The sequence below is a fragment of the Ranitomeya imitator genome, chromosome 1, assembly GCF_032444005.1.
Source record: "Ranitomeya imitator isolate aRanImi1 chromosome 1, aRanImi1.pri, whole genome shotgun sequence".
NCBI lineage: Eukaryota > Metazoa > Chordata > Amphibia > Anura > Dendrobatidae > Ranitomeya > Ranitomeya imitator.
This window is the reverse complement of record NC_091282.1, coordinates 710,127,821-710,153,350: the sequence shown is the minus strand read 5'-3', so window position 1 is coordinate 710,153,350 and position 25,530 is coordinate 710,127,821. Positions and strand designations below refer to the sequence as shown.

At 47.4% G+C, this 25,530-nt stretch overlaps 1 protein-coding gene across 1 annotated transcript in view; it reads left to right on the top strand.

The window, feature by feature from the left end:
* The first annotated feature begins 2,600 nt into the window (after positions 1–2,600).
* Positions 2,601–25,530, top strand: part of BRMS1L (BRMS1 like transcriptional repressor) — a 56,255-nt gene continuing 33,325 nt past the window's right edge. Inside the window, exons 1-3 of the mRNA XM_069732011.1 lie at positions 2,601–2,785; positions 4,896–4,986; positions 7,344–7,471. Coding sequence (XP_069588112.1) covers positions 2,650–2,785; positions 4,896–4,986; positions 7,344–7,471 — 355 coding nt within the window. The 5' untranslated portion in view covers positions 2,601–2,649. The remainder of the gene's footprint in view (positions 2,786–4,895; positions 4,987–7,343; positions 7,472–25,530) is intronic.

The window sequence follows — 25,530 nt, the reverse complement described above, 5'->3', positions numbered from 1 at the left end:
GCCAGGGGGGGTCCTATAACCGTGGACCCTCTCTAGACTATTAATATCTGCCCTCAGTCACTGGCTTTACTACTCTGGCGGAGAAAATTGTGCGGGAGCCCATGCCATTTTTGTCTGTGATTTAACCCTTTATTTTAACAGCTAGAGACCCCAAATTTTGCACACAGACACTTCTAACATTACTAGTGAGGGATATGTAAAAAATAAGGGATATGAAATGGTTTACTGTATGTAAACCATGTCTCATATCCTGTCGGGTTTGGGAAGGAGATAGCAAAAGCCGGCAAATCAATTACCGGCTATTCTGCTATCTAGCCCTGTATGAAATATACCGCGAAAGCTAATGGACAATACTCTGTACTCGTCCTTCTAGACCTGTCCTCTGCTTTCGACACAGTTGACCACTGCCTCTTACTACAGATCCTCTCCTCTTTTGGCATCAAAGACCTCGCCCTATCCTGGATCTCCTCGTACCTTTCCAACCGCACATTCAGCATCTCCCACTCCCACACTACCTCCTTATCCCACCCTCTCTCTGTTGGAGTCCTCCAAGGCTCTGTCCTGGAACCCCTACTCTTCTCAATCTATACGCTCGGCCTGGGACAACTCATAAAGTCCCATGGATTCCAGTACCACCTCTATACTGATGACACTCAGATCTACCTCTCTGGTGCAGACGTCACCGCTCTGCTGTCCAGAATCCCAAAGTGCCTATCAGCCATATCCTCCTTCTTCACCTCTCGCTTCCTCAAACTCAATGTGGACAAATCTGAACTCATCATCTTTCCTCCATCTCATAGATCTTCCTCACCTGACCTATCTATCGCAATCAATGACATCATGCTTTCCCCCGTACTGGGAGTCCGCTGCCTCGGAGTAACCCTTGACTCTGCCCTGTCCTTCAAACCGCACATCCAAGCTCTTTCCACCTGTCGCCTGCAGCTCAAAAATATCTCCAGAATCCGTCCTTTCCTCAACCGTCAATCTACTAAAATGCTTTTGCACGCCCTCATCATCTCCCGCCTTGACTACTGCAACATCCTTTTCTGCGGCCTCTCTGCTAACACCCTTGCACCTCTCCAGTCCATTCTTAACTCTGCTGCCCAACTAATTCATGTCTCTCCTGGCTACTTCTCCGCTTCCCCTCTCTGCAAATCCCTCCACTGGCTCCCATTCCCTCAGCGTATCCAGTTCAAATTACTAATACTGACCTACAAAGCCATTCACAACCTGTCTCCTCCATATATCTCTGAACTAATCCCCGATATCTTCCCTCACGTGATCTCCGGTCCTCCCAAGACCTCCTTCTCTCCTCCACACTTATTCGCTCCTCGCCAAACCGCCTCTAAGACTTCTCCCGAATATCCCCCATCCTCTGGAATTCTTTGCCCCGACACATCCGACTATCAAACACATTCGGATCCTTCAGACGGAACCTGAAAACCCATCTCTTCAGGAAAGCCTACAGCCTGCACTGACCCCGCTGCCTCCTCATCCCTACCGAAGCTACCGCCTCACCAACACCGGAGCTACCGCCTCACCAACACCGGAGCTCCTGAAACCCCCAACCTACTGTCTCCTTCCCCATAATCTTGTAGAATGTAAGACCGCAAGGGCAGGGTCCTCTCCCCTCTGTATCAGTCTGTCATTGTTAGTTTATTTACTGTAAGTGATATCTGTAACTTGTATGTAACCCCTTCTCATGTACAGCACCATGGAATCAATGGTGCTATATAAATAAATAATAATAATAAATGTCTCACTGACATATATATATATACCCCTATTCTATGTGTAGACATTTATTCTACCTATTCTATTCTAAGCTGTCAGTGTGATTTTTCTGTACACTGCAATGAATTACCGGCTTTTCTATAGAACACCGCTGCGTATTTCTCGCAAGTCATACTGATGGTCCGTGTGTAATCCGATTTTTTTTCTCAGTCCGATAGTTTTTCATTGGCGATTCTTGGCCGAGATACGCTGACAATTGCAGCATGCTGCGATTTCACTCGGATCCTGAATACGGCCGCGAAAACAACGGATGATAGGAGCTGCCCCATAGATTAACATTGAGCCGAGTGCTATGCAATTCTTTATCGCATTGCACTCGGCCGTCTTACGGTCTAGTGTGACTCCGGCCTAAATCCTGCAAAAGAAAGCCAGGAACAGAAAAATTGTAAAGTGCAGACTCTCCTGAGACCGTCCCTTTCACAGAGGCCCTACTTATGCCGATACTGCCACAATAAATAAATGCATTTAAAGACATCAGCATTTGATTGCTTTAGTCTTTCACCCCGTCTGTTTATAAGCCGCCCGGCAGCCACGCTGTTTCGCTTTGCCACTTGGAACTTGTAGTTCTATTTTTCATGAATTTGTGGAACTCATAACCGGAGATGAGCGTGATAGAAATACAAATCCCAGAGTGCAGTGCGAACTCTAAGGCCGGCCGTGCGTTCTCAACCAAACCGAAGGCTGGCTGTGAAGAAAGAAAAGTAATAGCGAATCAGAAAGAGGAGGGCGAGTGAGCAGCCAATCACTTTTTCTGAAAAACGTGTAATGTGGGAGGTGTCATAAAAGTAGTAGGGTAGGTTGAGCACTGGGTGGTCCTTAGAGAAAGGCAAAGCTGAGTCGCTGGTGGGGGTGGAAATGCCGGTCCATTCGCGGGAGAAGAAGGAAACTAACCACAATGACATGGAAGTGGACTACCCCGAGAATGAGGGCAGCAGCTCGGAGGACGAGGACACGGACAGCTCCAGCGGCAGCGAGGAGGGCGACAGCTCGGGTAATGTGCAGCCCGGAGTCCTGTGCTCGGGGACTGATGAGCGCACAGTGATGGCGGCGCCGCTTATCTCTCTCGCTGTGGTTTACTATGTTATATTATCCCCATACATTAGCTGGAGTGCAACACATTGTACCTGGTGGCAGCAGCACAGGGGTCAGAGGTGAATGCAACACAGGTGCGAGAGGTGACTGCAACACAGATGGCAGCAGCACAGGTGACAGTGGCACAGGGGCCAGAGGTGGCAGCAGCACAGGTGACAGTGGCACAGGGGGGTAAGAGGTGGCAGTAGCACAGGTGCCAGGGGTGGCAGCAGCACAGGTGGCGGCAGCACAGGTGCCAGGGGTGGCAGCAGCACAGGTGGCAGCAGCACAGGTGCCAGGGGTGGCAGCACAGGTGCCAGGGGTGGCAGCAGCACAGGTGGCAGCAGCACAGGTGCCAGGGGTGGCAGCAGCACATGGGTAATGGGTCAGAGGTGACAGGAGTCAGAGGTGGGAGATGAGAGCAGCACAGGAGTCAGGTGAAAGGTGAGAGCAGTACAAGGGTCAGAGGCGGGAGACGAGGGCAGCACAGGGATCAGGGGCGGGAGATGAGAGCAGTACAAGGGTCAGAGGCGGGAGATGAGAGCAGCACAGGGGTCGGAGGCGGGAGATAGGAGCAGCACAGGGGTCGGAGGCGGGAGATAGGAGCAGCACAGGGGTCGGAGACTGTGAGCCCTCGCGGGCAGGGTCCTCCCTCCTTATGTACTCGTGTGCCTTGTTATCTGCTCATGTTTAATGTATTTGTCTATATTTGCCCCGTATTCACATGTAAAGCGCCATGGAATAAATGGCGCTATAAAAATGTATAATAATAATAATAATAAAATGGGAGCAGCACAGGGGTCGGAGGCGGGAGATGGGAGCAGCACAGGGGTCGGAGGCGGGAGATGGGAGCAGCACAGGGGTCGGAGGCGGGAGATGGGAGCAGCACAGGGGTCAGTCACACTGCAGTAGATCCAGTGCAGACCTTGGTGCTTCTTACAGCCCTTGGCTTCCTCCCTCTGACACGATGGCATGGGGTATATGTGTAACTTCTGCTTGCCCTGGAGTGAGATGTGGCAGAGCCAGCAGTGACCACAGTGGGCACCGATCAGCTGTAACATTAAGTCACGATTCACAAAGCACTTTAGTCTCGGTTCAGTGACTCCCAAGTTCCTAATTGGGTACGTTTTCCCCCGCACTGTAAAAACAGACAATGTTGTGCTTTACTTGTTATAAAAAATCTTCTTTCTCAGATTAATTTTTAATTTTATTGTTTACTGCTCAATACCTACGTTACTGGCCACCTCTGTAGTGTATCAGCAGTGGCCGGTCTCCCAGGCAGGGAACACACACATGTGACGTTGGCTGGATCTTGCGATCTGCAGTGCCGCTGCACACCTCCGATGCTACATTGGTAAAGCTGCCTCATATAGCAGCACTGGAGATCTCACAGTTTGGACCGGCGGTGCGATGATGCTACTTGTCCAAGCTGCCAATCATTTTAGGTAACTTCGCACCTCTGTCAACCACCTTGCCCCCAAATTAGCAAGCAGGAAACCTGGAGGTAAGGTAACCGTGCAGGCCTCAAAGCTAACCTGAAGGCACCTCCCAGGCCCATCTGATAGGTACTGTCGTGCGTGCATAGGGGTCTGCTGTGACGTTTCCCCCCCCCATATACAGCATTGATCCTACTGTCAGATTCCCTTTAATATGTTTGACACATCAGTGTCAAAATCAGTAAATGAAATTACCTGTGAAGAATGGGTGTAGGTGACGGTCACTGTTCTCACTACCCACCAGGTTTTGCAAGTGCAATCAGTCGCAGATTTTTGCACACAGAAAAATTTCTGTTAACCCTTTGTGGCTGCTTTATTAGCGGGGGTGGGGTTCACATGAGAATTTGTGGTCCGTCTTGTGACAGATCTACCACAGCCTTTAGACTAACGTAAGTCTCAGTGCTGATGTGTGCAGAGACAAATATCATGGTTTTTGAAGCTCGGGTTTTATCCTGGTCACATAAAATAGTTTAAAAAAAATTCATGTTTTTCCATAATTCAGAGAAATAAACTTTTGTTTTGATGTTCTTGCAGAAATGGATGATGAGGACTGTGAGCGGCGGCGGATGGAGTGCCTCGACGAAATGTCAAACCTTGAAAAGCAGTTTACAGATCTAAAAGATCAGTAAGTATCTTAATAAGAGTCATGCAAGGTTTGCAGCTGCTGGTTAATCGCACGAGGCCATCCTCAATGTCTGATACATCAACTTCATTTAACTTTACCAAGATAAGATAGCTAACGGGGTTTTCCGTTTTCAGCAAAGCTTGCTGGCAAGTAAAATAACATATCTGCAATGGTGATGTCACGTCAACAGTATGCTTCACCGCTGCAGCCAATCACTGGGTCAGTGACTCATGCTAGAGAGACTGGAGCAGCTGTGGAGTGCTGGAGCCAGAGGAAGGCTAGTACTATTTGGCTCTATTTTACATGCCTGCAAGAGTTTGGGGTTCGCTTTTCTGAAAGTGAAAAACCACTTTAATGACAGATTTGACATAGAAATAAATGGGCTGTTTCTCATCTCATCCACAGGATGTGCCACAAATGTATAGTTGATCTGGGGCCCCCAACTGTACCTGTACCTGTATTTGTCTTGAGAAACTTTCTCAATTATGCTCTGATTTCACTATATAGATGGTGGGAATTCTGTGGGAATGTCTGGCTACTTCAACCTTAGGAAAGATACAGGTCCCACTCCTGAGATCTGCATCTACTATATGTTTGTCACGCCTTGTGGATATGACACAGATGTGTATGATGGGAATGATTGACATTGAGGCGAGCTTTCTAACAAGTCTTTTACTTCTTCCATGTGTTGATTGACCTCCAGACAGTCCAAGCTCTGCTGTATAATGTCCTATAGGTTGCTGTGGCTTCTATGTGTGCTAAAAAATGAATGTAGAACAGGAATTGTTTTGTGCACAACTCTGCCGTGCCTTGGACTTTGAGCTGCATGCACATACATGAATGGTTAGGGGAGGGTGAAATCCTGCTGACAGATTCCCATTTAAAGGAATGTTAAAATGTCTTTCTTACTCTCTTAGATGATGGGGGACAGACAGGTTGCATCACAACTACACATTTCTATGTCTGTACCGCAGATCTGCCCTATGTAAATGGATAGGTTAGAGCTGTCATACCAGGCATAGACACATGGAATAGAGTGGCAGTGTAATACAGTGAAAGGGCTGGGGTACTCCACTGATCTGTGGATGCCCTTTATTCTGCTGAAAAATTAGAAGTATCGGGTCTAACCCCCACATATCTGACGTTAATGGCCAAGCCTGAGATCATCCTACTTTGGAAGTCCAGAGTCTGTGTATGGGAGCTTATATTGTGAGATGCTCGGTATATTTAGGCCTCATTCTGGCGTTGTTTTTTTCACATATGTGTCCTTTCTGTGTATTTCACTGATAGACTGTGACATGTCCGAGGGCCATCGGGCCATTCATACTTTCTTTATTTCCCTGTGGACGGAGCGGTCTGTGCAAAATTGTGGAGACGTGTTGTCACGATCCAATTTTGGATTTGTGGCAGATCTGGTTTCCCTCAGTTTAAGACCTTTTTTCCTTTCTGGTCATCGGGGGTTAATGACGCTGGTGGTTTTGCATTGCTGCTGGGTTAGCTGATGATTGTGGTGACCACTCCCTCCATCCTTTAAGATGTGACCTGGTGCACCAGCTGACTGTCTGTGTTAGTTCATTCTGCAGCGACTAAGCTGGGAGGAGCTTGCTGGGAACAGTTGTTCTTCTGCTGAGTCCGGTGAATCTGGTGTTTCTTCCCACTGTGCTTTGCAGCAATAAGCTAAGTGTTGTTTTCCTATACCTTGTCTGTCTTTCTTTACCCCTTGTTGTATTATTGCAGTGGTGGGACCAATGCTCTCACCTGCCAGTTCCTTACGTAGGGATAGGTGCAGGGCAAGTGAGGGACTAGGTATCCTGGTCGGCAACGGGGTGAAAGAACCCGTATAGGGACGATAGTAAGATCAGGGCACATCTGCAGGCCAGTGCAGTAGGTGCCCATTCCCCAAGTCCCTACTGACAGGGCCCACCGATGTAATTGTGTCCACGGTGTTCTCTTGTTTGTTGTGCTGTTTGTGACAGACCTACGGTTGAGTCGTTTTCATACCGGGTCAGTCACATCATGACACGTGTCTAATCAGAATCGGCAATGCAAGTTTATGGATCCTTGAAAAAATAGGACAGCACTCGGATGGCATGTGATTGTGGACTGATTTTCAAGAACTGTTATATAGGAAAAGAACGGTTTTTTTTCCCCTTGTACGAGAAAAACTGACACACGGACCTGCCTCGGCTAAAACTGACCAAAAATCACTGACGTTAGGTCTTTCTCATACATGAAATAACACAGACATCTGGTTGAGGCCTTAGTTGTGATCTTCACTGATCTACACATGTAGCATAGTATACTGATCTATATTCCCATGTTCTTTCTGTACTACGTTCACTGTATTTTATTTGCAGACTTTACAAAGAGCGCTTGAGTCAAGTAGATGCCAAATTACAGGAGGTGATTGCTGGAAAAGCCCCCGAGTACCTGGAACCCCTGGCTGCATTGCAGGAGAACATGCAAATACGGACAAAAGTCGCAGGTACAAAGCATTAAATAAATGCCATACAACTAGTAATGAGTCAACTTATTTTAATGTCGTCCATAGGAAACATGAGAGGTTAAATACCCCCTCCCACCTCCTCTCCCTGGTGATTTTTTTTTTTTTTTTTTTTTCCCTGTCCTTATGGGGTCGAAGAGGTCATCCTAAAGTGCTCTGTCCCGGCGGCAGACACTGGAGAATGATACTAGTCGGACAGCGGGGAGATCAATTGTGCTCACCTCTCCTCTCCTTGTGCTGTTCCTGACTCCCACGGACTCGGGACTCTCACCCTCCAGTCTGTACCTTTGGGTAAAATCTGGGGGGTCTTCAGGCTTGAGGCCTCTCTGAGCTCTCCAGCTGATCTCCTCCCCCTTCCACTTTGGTTGGGCTGGAGAAACCGAGAGGCGACTGGGGAAGCATTCTTCAGGCTTCCCTCACTGGAGCTCAGTTGACATTGTCCGGGCGACTGGAAGTCGCATCAGACCCTGGGCGTCATTTGATAGCATCACTTCCGGGTTTTGCATTCTACTGTGGAACGCACAGGCAGAAAGCACAAGAGGCAGACGGATACCTCCTGCTGGGTTTCCCTCAACACCGGAGACATAGTGGGAGGAGTCCCTCTGACGCAGAGGAGGCGCTTTTACGGTCCCTGTAAGTATGCAGTCATTGGATCCAATCCATGGTGCAGGTACAGGACATATAAGCTTGTTTCCTTCTCACCTTCCTTTCAGGGGTACAAAGAACCTGCACCAAGAAGGGAATCCAAGATCACAAGTTGCCAGTGCTCAATCTGTGCAAAGAGACTAGTATCTTCACATAGAAAGCCCCTATGTCAAGAATGCACTGATCCCCTCCAGCGGCCAAAATTAGGAACGTGTGTCATGAAAACAATTCGGACTCCCGGGAGGAGATGCCCATTCTGGAGGAGTTTCTGGAGGAGGGTGAGCTGAACCTGGGTCCTGATACCATTCAGGATGGGAAGTTAGGAAGTACTAGTTTTCCTCAGAAAACATGGAAGAACTCCTTATGGTGATAAGGAGGACCATGGAGGTGGAAGAGGAGAAGAATACATGTACAGTGCAGAAGGAGATGTTCAGTGGTCTCCGCTCAAGAAGGGACCTGGTGTTCCCCTTATATAAGAACATCCGGGAGTTAGTTCTCTAAGATTGGGATTCACCAGAAAAGATGTTAAAGACCACCTCAGAACTGAAGGTTAAAGTTCCAGTGGATGAGGAAACTGCGGAATGCTGGTCTGATGTGCCTAAGGTAGATATTCAGATTGCATGGGTGGCTGACTACCTTACCATTTGAGAATTCCTCTCAGCTAAAGAATCCTCTAGATTGCAAGATGGAAGGCCTCCTGAGGAAATCCTGGGAAACCTCAGCAGTGCTACTGAATTTTAATGCAGTCTCTACATCCATAGCCAGATCTATGACTCGTTCAGCTAGAGGAAAATCTTGCTGCTGGTACTCCAAGAGAAGGCTTCCTTGCTCCTTCTCCAGAATGCTACAGAATTTCTGGCAGATGCCTCGGCAGTGTCACTAAGAGCAGTGGCAAGATCCTCAGCCTTATCCAATTCGGTGAGATGGGCCTCTTGGCTAAAGTCATGGGGTGGTGACATAGCCTTAAAGATGAAACTGTGTACTATTCCCTTCTAATGGAAGTACATGTTCGGAGCAGCCCTAGATGACTTATTGGAGAAGACTTCGGAAAAATAAAAATCCCTGCCTTAGCCAGAAAGTACCAGGAAGAGGTTGTTTCGCCCCCTCAGGACCAGCCTCCCTAGTATAGAAGTAAAGGGATAATGGGAAGGTAGAGCTACCCCAATGGTGGCCAGTTCAGATATTTATTTCTCTCCCACGGTCAGCGTCAGAATAATCCATGACAACAAAAGGAAAGTCGGGGGGAGGGGTCACATAACAGGATTCCATCCACAGTAGAAAAAAATGTGAAACAAACCATGGGTCCTAAAGGGCTACAGAACCTTGAATTCTGGTCTAAAAGACCTGCTTGCCACATGGGTGGTTTCACTAGTTTCAGAGGTGGAGAAGAAGAAGGGGCACTACTCCCGTCTGTTCTTAATAAAGAAACAAAGCGGATCTTACAGGATTATAATAAGTTTGAAACCCCTGAACCAATACATCATATACAGGAGGTTCAAGGTGGAATCCATCAGATCGACAGTTCCCCTGGAAAGGAAAGATTTTGCCATGGCTACAATCGACCTGCATGACGCATACTATCGTGTTCCGGTTCATCCAAACTATCGAAAGTTTCCAGGGGAAGCAGATAATGCATTACTCATTCAATGTTCTTCCGTTTGGAATAAAGCGCCATGGATATTTACAATGATTATGGCAGAGGTCATGGCTCACATCAGAGGTCAGCAGATCTGCATAATGCCACATCTCAATGACTTCCTGCTGGTGGCTCTCTCTGTACTATTACTCCAGGAGCAGCTACCGACAACAACCCAGAATCTGACATTTCTGGGGTGGCTAGTAAACCAACAGAAGTCAGATACGGTTCCATCCACAAAGAAAACGTTTCTAGGGGTTCTACTGCACTCTCAAAAACAAACATCCTTTTTGCCCAGAGAGAAGCAGATCCAGTTGAAGTCACAGGTAAACATCCTACGGAGCAAGAAATCAATATCTATGAGGTTCGCCATATCTGTTATAGGCTCTGACATCCTGCATCCTGACAGTGACCAGGGCCCAAGCACACACCAGAACCCTTCAGATCTGTGTTCTGGCAAATTGGGATGGATCCTCAAAGTCTCTGAACAGGAAGATTTCAATACCTACCTATATAAAAACCTCTCTATCTTGGTGGAACAACCCAAAGAACCTGATCAAAGGAGTCCCTTGGATCCAGGACCCACTGATGACAATAGAGGTGGATGCCAGCAAAGAGGATGGGGTGCCATGGTTTCCCAGAGCTCCTTCCAAGGTCGCTGGTCAACCGAAATCGGCAGACAATCTTCTGATTTCAGAGAGCTGAAGGCAGTGGAAGAAATCCTCAAGGTGAAAATCTTTAGACAATGTTACTGCGGTCGCTCACCTCTGTCACCTGGTAAACACGAGGCACGAAGACCTGAAGGGTATCTCGGCAAGAATATTCTCCTGGGCCGAGGAAAATCTCCTATCTTTGTCAGCTCTCCATATAAGAGGAACAGCCAACATATAGGCTAGCTTTCTGAGTAGAAAAGATAATCACCCAGGAAAGTGGAGAATGGAGTTCAGAGGCCTACGTCATCTTAACCAAGAAGTGGGGTTGCCCAGAAGTCGACGTGTTCGCTTCATGCCAAAATGCAAAGGTAGCCCGATATTTCTCTAGTCACTTTCCACGACAGCATAGGAGTATGTCTCCATTCCCTAATGGGGGACAGGAAGCACAAGAGGTTAAAAGGCCCCTCCTACCTCCTATTCTCCATTGTCTTTCCTGTCCCCCATGGGACATGGAGAGGTTTCGTATGCTGTGTGGCCGGTGACCGCAGTATACCTGGTTTCCTGCCGGGCAGTGGTGGTTGTGGGCTCTGCCTTCCTCCGCATTGTGGCTGCTCCCGTCTCCCCGTGACTCGGGTAGCAAATAGATCAATGGCTGCACTCAACTGTACAAAAGCAAGGAAATGTGCGATACATGAAATGTGAATAGCTTAATGGCTTGTAAAATCTATGAAAAAAACACATGAGATGCTGAGCACAAGATTTGGCCAAAAAATGTGAGCCCATCCACCAAACGTCAAGGTAATCTCAGATCGGATGGGTCCCTGACCTGACTGCCTAGTGTGAACACTTACCTGTGGCTAATAACATGGTAAAGCCTGCATTTCTAGGAAGGTCAGAACCAACTGTGTTTGGATGTAATTAAAATCATAGCATGGTGAAGGGTGGGGCGTTCAAGTCAGACTCGGGACCTTCCTGGCCCACCTGCGCCTCCGTGGGGGGGTAAAGCGGGCCAGTGATCCCCGTCGGTGTCCTCTGTGAGCTCACCGCCATTTTCTTCCTCCTCTGCTGCTGTGTTCGGCGTCCTGGACGTGACGTCAGCGCTATGCACGCGTCACTTCCGGTCCTGCGTTCCACTGTGTGGAGCGCTTCTGCTTCCTGGATCTTGCCTCCTATGGCCTCCGGATCTCTGTCGCCACAGATAGCACGCCGCACCACGTGGTGGCCTGCTATAGGACCCGGGGAGGAGGAGGGGAGATCGATAACCTGCTCTGGGGGCTGGGTTTATTTTCTATATAAACCGGCCTGAAGACACCTCCAGGTAAGACTGATTTCTAGTCAGAATGGATGGTGCTTCCTGCCCTGCATCTGCAGAGCCCATTGCTGCCCATGCTCGAGTAAGTCTGCACGGGGTGGGTCCGAGCCAGAATAGTGGGTACCCTTCTATTTTCCTGACTCCACTCTCCCTCTTTTGCAGGGAGACAAGTCTGCCCAGAAGATTCTGGCCAAAAAGTCTTCAAAATGTGCAATCTGAAGCTTCCCTCTCTATGGGAGAAGAAGCTGTGTCGGGTGAACGGATAAAGTTGTCAGAGCCGAACAGCCCTCCCTCCTTGAGGAAATCCGTACCTCAGTGAAACATGAAGTACAATCCTCTCTTGCCGCCTTTAATCCTCCTCCACCTCCGCTACACCATCCATCTCCTTCTAAAAAAAAAAAAGATTGAAATTGAGGACTCTGACTCTTGAGTCTAATCATTCTTATTCATCCTCCTCGGATAGATGGGGTGAACCATCAAATTTTAAATTTGTGGAAGTGAGAAAATATTTTTTCTTCTCTTATTATATTGATGAGCTGGCAATAGCAGTTCGTAACACAATGGGGTTACAGGAGTCTATTCCTCAAACTATACGGGATGAAATATTTGGAGAATTGAAGTCGGAAAAGCAGGTGGGGTTCCCAGTACATAAAAATATCCTAGACTTAATATCTCAGGAGTGGGAGCTCCCGGAGAAACGCCTAGTCACCCCTTCTGAAATGAGACACAGGTTTCCCTTAGAAGCGGGTTCTCCTTCATGGGATATGCCAAAGGTTGACATACAGGTATCGAGAGTTGCAAAGAAAACCTCGCTTCCCTTTGAAGACTCCTCTCAACTGAAGTATCCGTTAGACAGGAAAATGGAGAGTTTACTGAAAAAGTCGTGGGAAACGGCCACCTCGGGGTTAAAATCCAACATTGCTGCTACCTGTGTAGCAAGAGCCCTCTCTAGATGGTTAGATGAACTGGAGAAACATATTTCTCAAGGTACTTAGAGGAGAGCTACTGGACTCTTCCCATGCTTCAAAAGGCTTCGGCCTTTCTAGCGGACACCTCCCATGGAGTCTATTAGGATTGCGGCCAGATCCTTAGTCCAATCTAATTCTACCCGAAGAGCCCTTTGGCTCAAGATGTGGAGTGGGGATGTTACCTCGAAAATTAAATTGTGCTCAATTCCTTTTAGGGGTGATTATCTCTTTGGTCCCGCTCTAGATAAAATTCTGGAAAAGGCCACAGATAGAAAAAAGACCCTTCCGGAGCAAAAACCTGTCAGGAAGTGTTTTTTTTTTTTTTTTATCATGCCCCGCAATCTAATACTCCTCAAACAAGAGGCAAAGGGAAAACTGGGAGATGGCGCTACGCCAAAGGAAAGGGAAAAAATATCCTCATTCCCCAGCAGCAAGATAAATGACTCTGGGTCTTCAATGTGATACAAGAGGGACTACTAATAGAATTAATATTCCCCCCCCCCCCTCGAAATCTGAGTTACCTCCCCAACGTCTCGGGGAGCCTATACAATGATGACAGGTCTTGGGAACCTTCTAAAATCAAATGCAGTCTCCCCTGTGGGGGTTCAGGCCATTACTCTTGGCTATTCCTGATTAAAGAAACTATCCGGGGAAGCGCAAGTCATAATAAATTTGAAGGATCTCAATCGTCATATTTTTATATCGCAGATTCAGGATGGAATCCGTGAAATCTGCTATTCCCCTGATAGGTCCAGACTCTTATGTTTCAAAAACCTGACCGTCTCATCCAAACATAGACTAAGTGTGAACAGGTGCTGAACCTAAAGTTGCCAACTCGTAAATAGTTAAGTAAATAAGGCAGCACACTGCAGCGCTAAAACATGCAAACATGAAATACGAAAATTGAACTGCATTACTGCACTAGAAATATAAAAAATGAGAGCGTTTAGCGCATAAAAATGGCCAATTTTATGTGTACCTGGTAGCCACATCAGGGCATCTCTCTTATACCAGGTCCGAAACTTGCCTTTCCTCGCTGAGAATAAACGTCTCCATCTGAATGGGTACATGTGAAACCTCTTCTTAGACTGAAATTCTCTCTCTCTCTGTGGAGGGGTATTGGACTCTTTTATGGTGACTATCGACCTAGAGGACGCGTACTTTCATGTGCCGATCCACCCGCCGGCACAGGAAATATATCAGATTTGCAATTCAGTACAACCAGCAGATAAGACATTTCCAATTCAACATCTTCCCTTTCGGCATTTCTTCAGCACCGAGAGTTTTCTCCAGGATAATGGCAGAAGCAGTATCACATATCCGCAGACAGGGAATCTGTATTGTTCCTTACCTGGACGATTTGCTACTGATGGCCCCCTCAGCTCAGAGTCTGAGCTGTCATGTTGCGAAGACTCTCGATATCCTCAGAACACTGGGATGGCTCCCAAACCTAAAAAAGTCCCAGCTCCAACCTTCCAAATCAAGAAGGTTTCTGGGAGTTCTGTTAGACTCGGTAAAACAGAAAAATTTTCTCCCGGAGGATCATTGCCGGGCGTTAAGGGAAAAGTTAATAGATTTCAGAGAAGACAGATCTCGAACTATAAGGAAAAGCATGTCGGTTCTGGGGTCCAAGACGGCCTGTATCCAGTTAGTGTCCTGGGCTCAAGCTCATTCCAGAGTCCTTCAAGCCCACATCCTCACAAACTGGGATGGAAATTTGAGCTCTCTAAACAAGAGTATACACTCCGGGGCGTGTGAAAGCTTCCCTAGCTTGGTGGTTGAACCCCAGAAATATCTGCAGAGGTGTGAACTGGTCACAATCTCCCCTTGTGACAGTCACAATTGATGCCAGCAAACGAGGCTGGGGGGGGCGGTAATATTGCATACTCCTTTTCAGGGACACTGGAGTCAGACAAAGAGTGCCAGGTCCTCTAATTTTAGGGAGTTGAAAGCCGTAGAGGAAGCCTTCCTAGCCGCAAACAGCATAATATCAGGCAGTCATGTAAAAGGTTACTCAGACAACACGACTACTGTTGCTCACCTCAAGCATCAGGGGAGCTCAAAATTCAACAGCCTGGCAGGCATCTTAAACCGAATATTAAGCTGGGCCGAGAAACACCTTCACTCACAGCCGTCCACTTGAAGGGTTCTTCCAACCTGCAGATGGATCACCAGGACATTCAGCCAGGAGAATGGAGCCTGAACAAGAGTCTTCAGGATCTTGGTAGATAGATGGGGTCTACCAGAAGTCGATTTATTCGCCTCAGACCAAAACTCACAGGTCAAAACCTTTTTTTTTCCCTGAATCCCAGGGACAATTCCAAAGGAATGGATTCCCTTGTCCAGGCATGGAACTTCCGATTGGCCTACGCCTTCCCGCCAATCCCCACTATTGGCAAAAACCCTTCGAAAGATCCGAGAGGAACAGGTGCCAACCATCCTAGTTGCTCCATTCTGGCCAAAGAGAAGCTGTTTCAATCTCATCATCGAACTACAGATAGACGGTCCAGTTCACCTGCCAGTAGATGCCGACCTTCTCCTTCAGGGGCCCTTCCAGCACCAGAATCCCCAAAAAATGAATCTAGCGGCCTGGTTACTGAGGCCCAGGTCCTAAGTGCTAGAGGGCTGTCAGATGCTGTAACTTCTACTTTGCAAAAGTCCAGGAAACCTGTTACTAGTGCAATCTATGGTAAAGTGTGGAAAACATTCTCTGTTTTCTGTCTTCCTAATAAACCAGATCCACTCCAACTGAATATATCTCAAATATTGGACTTCCTTCAGTGTGGGTTAGAGTTAGGCCCTAGGCCCAGCACTCTGAAGGTTCAGGTTTCCGCGCTCAGCGCTGTTTGTGACCAGGACCTGGCCAACCACCGTTGGATCAGAAGATTCATAGTATCAGCTCTAAGATCACAGCCTAGGAAGCAACCCATGATACCCTCATGGGACTTGAATCTAGTCCTCAGGGGGCTCACGCAAGCACCGTTCGAGCCCTTAACTTCCTGTTCTCCTCAACATCTGTCATACAAAGCTGCCTTCTTGGTAGCGATTTACCACAGCAAGACGTGTGGGGGAGCTGTAAGCATTGGCGGTTAGAAAACCCTACTTGTTAATTACAGATGACTCTCTAATTCTTCGGCTTGATCCATCTTTTCTGCCAAAGGTGGTGTCTGATTTTCACCGTTCTCAGAACATTATTCTTCCTTCCTTCTGCCAGAACCTGGGAAACCCAAAAGAGTAGTTCCATTCTCTCGATGTTAGACGGACTATTCTACATTATCTTGAACAAACTAGCTCTTTCAGAGTTGATCAAAACCTGTTTCTCCATCTGTCAGGTCAGAATAAAGGAAGGAAAGTGGCAAAAAGTACTATTTCTAGTTGGGTCAAAAGGGCCATACATGAAACTTATCTGGCCCAGAATTTGACTCCTCCAATCAAGGTCAAAGCCCACTCTACAAGGTCTACTTCAATGTCATGGGCAGAAAGAGCAGGCGCTTCCATTGAGCAGATCTGCAGGGCCGCAACATGCTCTTCACCACATACATTTACCAAACACTACAGATTGGACTTATTGTCCAATAGGGATCTAGTTTTTGGCCGGAAAGTTCTCCAGGCTATTGTGCAGAATTGGTTGGTACTCCTCCTATGCTGTCGTGGAAGGTGACTAGAGAAAATAGAATTAGACTTACCGGTAATTTGGTTTCTAGGAACCTTCCACGACAGCACTAATTCCCTCCCTTGCCTTGGATAATATCCTGGGTTCATTAAGGTAGCTAGTGCTATGGTATCCGTTATAAGTCACTGGCGAATAGGAAGTAGGAGGGGCCTTTTAACCTCTTGCGCTTCCTGTCCCCCATTAGGGAATGGAGACATCCTGCCATGCTGTCGTGGAAGGTTCCTAGAAACCGAATTACCGGTAAGTCTAATTCTTATTTTTTCATTGAACCCAGACAACACCTGCGTAGGTGTGGACACCTTTGCCCACCAGTGGGAAGTTCCATCTGGCATACGCCTTTCCCCGGTTCCTGTTCTGCCAAAAACTCTACAGAAAATAAGGATCAAGCGGACCAGAGTAATATTGGTAGCACTACTCTGGCTGAAAAAGAGCTGGTTTGGCACCATAACTAGCCTGTGTAAATGGTCCCCTGATTCCAGCAGTCAGGGATCTCCTACACCAAGGGCCAATCTACCATCCGGACATGGAGAATTTTCATCTAGAAGCCTGGCTTCTGAATTCTCAATTTTAAAAGCCAAAGGTCTTTCAGAAAGTCATTAAGAACATTCAAAAGAGTAGAAAGTCAGTAACACGCCATATATCACAAGACCTGGAAGACATTTGTTCTGGTACACACCATGATACAATCAGATTCTCAACAACCCAACATGGCCCAGAGACTGGATTTCCTGCAAGAAGGCCTTGAGAAGGGTCTCAGACCCAGTACCCTAAAGGTTCGAGTGTCAGCATTGAGTTCTTACTTAGACTAGAGTCTGGCCAAACATCCCTGGGTGAAAAGATTTGACAGCAGCCTCTTGCCTACTCCCCAGACCAGTCAATCTAGTCCCCTCCTGTGACCTTAATATTGTCTTTAAGGGGTTGACACTTCCACCATTTGAGCCTCTGCCATTATTAATACTAGACAAGTTATCATGGAAAACTGCTTTCTTAGTGGCAATCACGACAGCCAGGCAGGTGGGCGAACAACAAGCTCTCTCTCAATAAACGTGCCACCTGAGGATATTGGAAAACTGGTGCTCCACCTTGACCCTTCATTTCTACCTAAGGTAGTCTCAGACTTTCATAAGAATCAGGAGATAATTCTACCTTTCTTTTGCCAGAACCCAAGGAACAAGACGTAGGAAGAATTCCTTTCTCGACGTAAGGAGAGTGGTCCTTCATTATCTCCATGAGACAAGGGAGTGGAGGAAAGGCAATTTATTAGTTCAACCGTATGGTCAAATAACAGGAAGAAAGCTTCTAAGACGAACTGGATAAAAGGGGGCGATTACTGAAACCTACCATGTTCAGAATCTCTCACCTCCCACAGAAGTTCAAAGCTCATTCCATCAGAGCAGTAGCGGTCTCCTGGGCTGAGAAAGCCAGCATCTCCATTGAACAGATCTGCTACCTGGTTATCAGTCCACACCTTTTCCAAACATTACAGGCTTGACTTGACATCCATTAAGGATTTGTCTTTTGGGAGAAAAGTTCTCGAAGTGGTTGTCCCTCCCTAGGCATTAGTCTTTGGTATTCCTCCTGTGTGCTATTAGAGAAAATAGAATTAGACTTACAGGTAATTCGTTTTCTAATAACCCACCACGAAAGCACGGGTAATTCATTCCCTTGCTCAATTACTTCCTTTCTATTTGGATCCAGTAATATAATTTGAAGTGTTCATACTATTGTCGTCCTTTTGTAATAACACTCTAGAGAGGATGTGTGAGGGGCTATTTGGCCTCCTTTGTGTTTCCTGTCCCTACTGGGATGAGATGAGATCCTCCTATGTGCTGTCATGGTGGGTTGTTAGAAACCCAATTACCGGTAAGTCTAATTCTATTTTATTTATTTTTTTATGCCAGTGTAACCAAATGAAAATAAATCACCAACAAATGTAATTCTCTTCTGTTGTATTTTTCTGGAATGTGCCGACTTCAGGGCAAAAAAAACCCCTATGTAAACCTGAAGACAAATCTTATAGGGAATCTGTCACCTCATATTTCGTATATAAACTGCGGTCACTGCCATCAGGGGCTCATCTACAGCATTCTGTAATGCTGTAGATAAGCCCCCGATGTAACCTGCAAGAGGAGAAAAAGAGGTTAGATTATACTCACCTAGGGGCGGTCCGGTCCAATGAGGGTCGCGGTCCGGGTCCGGCGCTTCCTATCTTCATATGATGACGTCCTCTTCTTTGCTTCCTGCTGCAGCTCCGGCGCAGGCGTTGAGGGCAGAGCAAAGTACTGCAGTGCGCAGGCGCCGGGAAAGGTCCAAGAAGCCCACCGCCTGAGCATTGCAGTACTTTGCTCTGCCCTCAACACCTGCGCCGGAGCATGGGAGAGACTATGTGAAGATATCTGGGCAGTCCTCAGGATGAACGCTTTCACTCCTGACCTAAATGTAGGTTTCTCCTTCGCCTCATTGGGGGACACAGACCGTGGGTGTATGCTGCTGCCACTAGGAGGCTGAAACGAAGGGCTCCTTTTCACTTGCGAGAAATAAGTACGAGTCTCGCATGTTAAAACCAAGCTCTGGCGCCGGCACTTGGGAGCGGAGCTTGCAGCTCCATGTATTGCTATGCATCCGCACGCTACTCTCTGCAGTGCCGAAGGCAGAGCTTGGTTTTAACATGCGAGACTCGCATGTATTTCTCACAAGTGAAAAGGAACCCTATGTGATACAAAGAAAGTTCGCTCCTCCCCTGCAGTATACACCTTCCTGCTGGCTCTCAGCTAACCAGTTCTTTCTTAGTGTCTGTAGGAGGCACACGGACGGGTCTGCTATTCAGACCCAAAACTCATTTTATTTTTACCTTTTACATTTTTGACACTACTTTCTACAACGAAGGGGCGACGGATCCTTTCAAGGCTCCGATCTCCCCGAACCATCAACAGGCGAGCACGTGGAGCGTTGCCTCTCCGTATCCTCTCCTGTGACGTGGGATGCCACTGCCTGATCTGATTCTTAGGGGCGACGGGTCCCTTCAAGGGCACCGATCTCCCCACACCTTCAACGGACAAGCACATGGAGTGTCGCCTCCATGTACCTTCTTCTGCAGCCAGGCCTAATGCCGGACAACTGGCCCTGTCCACCCTGGGACTTGAACTCCGTGGATGTACAGAGGCCCCTCTCTTTGGCATCCGAGCAGCCCCCACTGTACCACCTCTGTTAAAGCGGATGATAGAAGGAGGCGGACGGTTCCTCTCCACCTCCCTAACAAAGGGATGATGGATTGAGGTTTATCCCTCTATCCCTGCACTGTCTTCGCTGCAATACCTGACCTGCAGCAGAACAATAGTGCGCGCGCTTTCCTCGGCGCTGAAACCCAGTCATCGCGGCGACTCAATTCCGGGACACGCACCGATGGTGAGTAGATCCAGTCGGTGGTGGGCCTCTGCAGTGGGATATTCACATGCTGACAAACAGCCTCAGCTTCCCTGTGGCCCACCTTCCTGATAACGCTCCGGCCGGCGGCAAAAATTTAGCCCCCGGCTTCGGCCGATGTGTAGGCCGAATTCCGGAAGCCATGCCCGCGCTATAGCGGCTTTGCCCACCTTTTCTGGCGCTTCTCACCTAGCACTGGAATGCTCGCTTCTCTCGGCAACGCCCCTCTATTCTACCCCTGGTATTGCTCCCACCAGCTGCAGAAATTTAGGCCCCCGGCTTGGGCCTATTCACACACGCACGCACGCTACGGTTTTGCGTTAAAGGGGCACAACGACTCTGCCTCCGGGAAAGGAAGTACTGTTTTCTTCCCCTGCATCTTCCCCTGTGCTTAAAGACACGTCCAGTATCTCCTGCCTGGTCTTAAAGGTAAACGACCAGTATTCCCTAGTCTTAAAGACAAATAACCCGTATTCCCTCGTCTGGTCTTTAAAGGGAACCTGTCACCCCGAAAATCGCGAGTGAGGTAAGCCCACCGGCATCAGGGGCTTATCTACAGCATTCTGTAATGCTGTAGATAAGCCCCCAATGTTAACTGAAAGAGGAGAAAAAGACGTTCGATTATACTCACCCAGGGGCGATCCCGCTGCTGGTCCGGTCGGATGGGCGTCTCTGGTCCGCTGCGGCGCCTCCCATCTTCATTCCAAGACGTCCTCTTCTGATCTTCAGCCACGGCTCCGGCGCAGGTGTACTTTGTCTGCCCTGATGACCTTTCCGGCACCTGCGCACTGCAGTACTTTGTTCTGCCCTCAACACCCAAGGTGTTTGTACGTTAATGACTGGGTCAATTTTTACAATTCTGACCACTGTCCATTTATGAGGTTATAACTCTGGAACGCTTCAATGGATCCCGGTGATTCTGACATTGTTTGCTCGCTCGTGCCCTATTGGGCTTCATGATAGTGGTAACATTTCTTTGATATTACCTGTGTTTATTTGTGAAAAAAAAATGGAAATTTGGGGAAAATTTTGAACATTTCGCAATTTTCCAACTTTGAATTTTTGTGCCCTTAAATCACAGAGATATGTCACACTAAATACTTAATAAGTAACATTTCCCACATGTCTACTTTACATCAGCACAATTTTGGAACCAACATTTTTTTTGTTAGGGAGTTATAGGGGTTAAAAGTTGACCAGCAATTTCTCATTTTTACAACATCATTTTTTTTTTTTTAGGGACCACATCACATTTGAAGTGATTTTGAGGGGTCTATATGATAGAAAATACCCAAGTGTAACACCATTCTAAAAACTGCACCCCTCGAGGTGCTCAAAACCACATTCAAGAAGATTAGCCCTTCAGGTGTTTCACAGGAATTTTTGGAATGTTTAAAAAAAAAAAAATGAACATTTAACTTTTTTTCACAAAACATTTACTTCAGCTCCAATTTGTTTTATTATACCAAGGGTAACAGGAGAAAACGGACCACAAAAGTTGTTGTACAATTTGTCCTGAGTACACCGATACCCCATATGTGGCAGTAAACCACTGTTTGGGCGCATGGGAGAGCTCGGAAGCGAAGGAGGGCAATTTGACTTTTCAATGCAAAATTGACTGGAATTGAGATGGGATGCCATGTTGCGTTTGGAGAGCCACTGATGTGCCTAAACATTGAAACCCCCACAAGTGACACCATTTTGGAAAGTAGACCCCCTAAGGAACTTATCTAGATGTGTGGTGAGCACTTTGACCCTCCAAGTGTTTCACTACAGTTTATAATGCAGAGCCGTAAAAATTAAAAATCATATTTTTTCACAAAAATTCTTTTCGCCCCCAGTTTTGCATTTTCCCAAGGGTAACAAGAGAAATTGGACCCCAAAAGTTGTCCAATTTGTCCTGAGTAAGCTGATACCCCATGTGTGGGGGGGAGCCACCATTAGGGCGCATGGCAGAGCTCGAAAGGGAAGGAGCGCCATTTGGAATGCAGACTTAGATGGAATGGTCTGCAGGCGTCACATTGCATTTGCAGAGCCCCTGATGTAACTAAACAGTAGAAACCCCCAACAAGTGACCCCATATTGGAAACTAGACCCCCCAAGGAACTTATCTAGACGTGTTGTGAGAACTTTGAACCCCCAAGTATTTCACTACAGTTTATAACGCAGAGCTGTGAAAATAAAAAAATCATTTTTTTTCCTACAAAAAAGTTTTTTTTTAGCCCCCCAAATTTTTATTTTCTTAAGGGTAACAAGAGAAATTGGATCCCAGAAGTTGTCCAATTTGTCCTCAGTACGCTGACACCCCATATGTTGGGGTAAACCCCTGTTTGGGCGCACGGGAGAGCTCGGAAGGGAAGGAGCACTGTTTTACTTTTTCAACGCAGAATTGGCTGGAATTGAGATCGGGCGCCATGTCGCGTTTGGAGAGCCCCTGATGTGCTTAAACAGTGGAAACCCCCTAATTCTGGAAACCGTAACCCAAACACACCCCTAATCCCAACCCTAACCCTAATCCCAACCGTACATGTAATACAAACCCTAACCCTAGCCTCAACCCTAACCCTAATGGGGAAAATGGAAATAAATACACTTTTTTTTTTTTTTTCTTTTTTTCCCTAACTAAGGTGGTGATGAAGGGGGGTTTGAGTTACTTTTATAGCAGGTTTTTTAGCGGATTTTTATGATTGGCAGCCGTCACACGCTAAGGGTATGTGTGCATGTTTATGCAGGTAAAATCCTGACCAAATCTGCACCTGAGGTCACTGGCAGGTCACCTGCGCTGTCCTTGCGTTTTTTCTGCAATGTAAGGACATGCTGCGTTCTTAAGACGTGCCGCATGTGCGTTTTCGCGGGTATGCCGCATGCGTCTTTTAATGCATAGTGGAGACGGGATTTCATGAAATCCCCTCCACTATGCTGTAACATCTGAACGCTGTGTTTTTGACGCTGCGGCTCAACGCAGCATCAAAAAGAGTTTCCTGAACGTGGAAACATACCCTAAAAGTTGCTTTTTATTGCAAAAAATATTTTTTTGCATTACCACACTTTGAGAGCTATAATTTTTCCATATTTTGGTCCACAGTCATGTGAGGTCTTGTTTTTTTGCGGGACGAGTTTACTTTTTTATTGGTAACATTTTCGCGCACGTGACTTTTTTTGATCGCTTTTTATTCCGATTTTTTTTGTGAGGCAGTATGACCAAAAACCAGCTATTCATGAATTTCTTTTTGGGGGGGGGGGGGGGGGGGATTACAGCGATACCTCATTTATATAATTTTTTTAATGTTTTGGCGCTTTTATACGATAAAAACTATTTTTATAGAAAATATAATTATTTTTGCATTGCTTTATTCTGAGGACTATAACTTTATTTTTTTGCTGATGATGCTGTATGGCGGCTGTTTTTTTTTTGCGGGACAAGATGACGTTTTCAGCTGTACCATGGATATTTATATCTGTCTTTTTGATCGCGTGTTATTCCACTTTTTGTTCGGCGGTATGATAATAAAGAGTTGTGTTTTGCCTCGGTTTTTTTTTTTTTTTTCTTACACAACTAATTTTTTTTTTTTTACTTTATAACATTGCCCCAGGGGGGACGTCATGTTATAAGGTCACATCGCTGATCTGACACTCTGCTGTGCACTGTCAGATCAACGATCTGATGTGCACTGCTGCAGGTTTACCAGCGCCTGCTCTGAGCAGGCGCTTGGTAAGCCACCTCCCTGCAGGACCCGGATGCAGCCTCGTGGCCATTTTGGATCCGGGGCCTGCAGGGAGAAGAAGGTAGGAGACCCTCTGAGCAACGCGATCACATCGCGTTGCTCCGAGGGTCTCGGGTAAGCATGCAGTGAGGCCCCTCCCTGCGCGATGCTTCCCTATACCGCCAGAACACTGCGATCATGTTTGAGCGCAGTGTGCCGGGGGCGGTCCGTGACCGCTCCCGGCACATAGTGCCGGATGTCAGCTGCGATAATCATCTGACACCCAGCTGCGCTCCCCCCATGAGTGCGGCCGATCGCTATGACGTACTATCCCGTCCCTGGGAATTAAGTCCCAGGTCACCTTGACGGGATAGTACGTCAAATGGGATTAAGGGGTTAAAGGCACATGACCAGCATTCCCTGGTCTTGAAGGCACATGACCAGCATTCCCTGGTCTTGAAGGCACATGACAAGCATTCCCTGGTCTTGAAGGCACATGACCAGCATTCCCTGGTCTTGAAGGCACATGACCAGCATTCCCTGGTCTTGAAGGCACATATGACCAGCATTCCCTGGTCTTGAAGGCACATATGACCAGCATTCCCTGGTCTTGAAGGCACATATGACCAGCATTCCCTGGTCTTGAAGGCACATATGACCAGCATTCCCTGGTCTTGAAGGCACATATGACCAGCATTCCCTGGTCTTGAAGGCACATATGACCAGCATTCCCTGGTCTTGAAGGCACATATGACCAGCATTCCCTGGTCTTGAAGGCACATATGACCAGCATTCCCTGGTCTTGAAGGCACATATGACCAGCATTCCCTGGTCTTGAAGGCACATATGACCAGCATTCCCTGGTCTTGAAGGCTCATGACCAGTCCGAAGCCGGTCACTCTAAATGAGCTCAGGAGCCCTCCGCTGCCGATTTCACCTTATCCCAGAGTACCTAGTTCCCTGAGTGGGCTTCGTCACTGCCGCAACCCATGGATTCTCTGACCAAGAGATTGAATCCCTCCTTGAACCCTCTGTGGCTCGGAGTGCTCGCAGGACCAATATAGATGGTCCCTTTGCTTCCTGTGAGCAGACGGCTAGCAGGAGCCGCAAGTTTTCTAGAAACGTACAGGCGTCTAGAAACGTACATGCGCCTAGAAAACAAAAGTTTCATTTCCTGATTCCTCACCAATGATTTGCTGAGAACAAGTCTTAAATATGGATCGGATATTGCCTTGGTTCTGGACTGCAGAACTTCAGAAAAGGATCTCTGTAGATTGACGAGGACTTCGGTTGTACTCTAGATCTAGCAGTGTCCCTCATAAGGAGACTAAACTCCCTCGCAGAGCATTTGCCATTCACCCGCACAGGGAGCGTCCGGATAAGCGATCCACTGGACAGAAACCTCTGAAAGCGCGGTATCCTTTTTCAGCCAATATGCAAACACGTGGGGTGTCCCCTCCATGTATACCCACCTAAGACGTGAGATGCCATGCCTGGTCTGATACTTAGGGGTGACGGGTCCTTTTAAAGGGCACCGATTTCCCCACACCATCAATAGACGAGCACACGGAGTGTCGCCTCCATGTATACTCTTCTGTAGCCAGGCCTGATGCCGGACAACCAGCCCTGTCCACCCAGGGACCTTAACTCTGTGGATGTACAGAGGCTCCCTTTTTGGCGTCCGAACACCCCCCTCTGCATCCCCACTATTTAGCAGATGATGCAAGAAGGCGGACGATCCCTCTCCACTTCCCTGTTAAGAGGGTGGTAGATTGAGGGTTCATCATTTTAACTCCGCACCATCAAAAGAGAGTGGCGATAGCAAGAGATGGCTTTTCCTGACCTTCTGCATGCAGCCGCGCATTCTGCCACTTGGCATATTAACGGGGTAGAATCTCCTGTGGTATACCTACCAGTATCCCTGCCTGATGGATCATCAATTAAAAATACTACGGACTGTCAGATAGCAAATCTGGTTTCTTCCGTCTTGCGACCTCCGGTTCAGAGCTCTACCCTTCCTTAGCTGC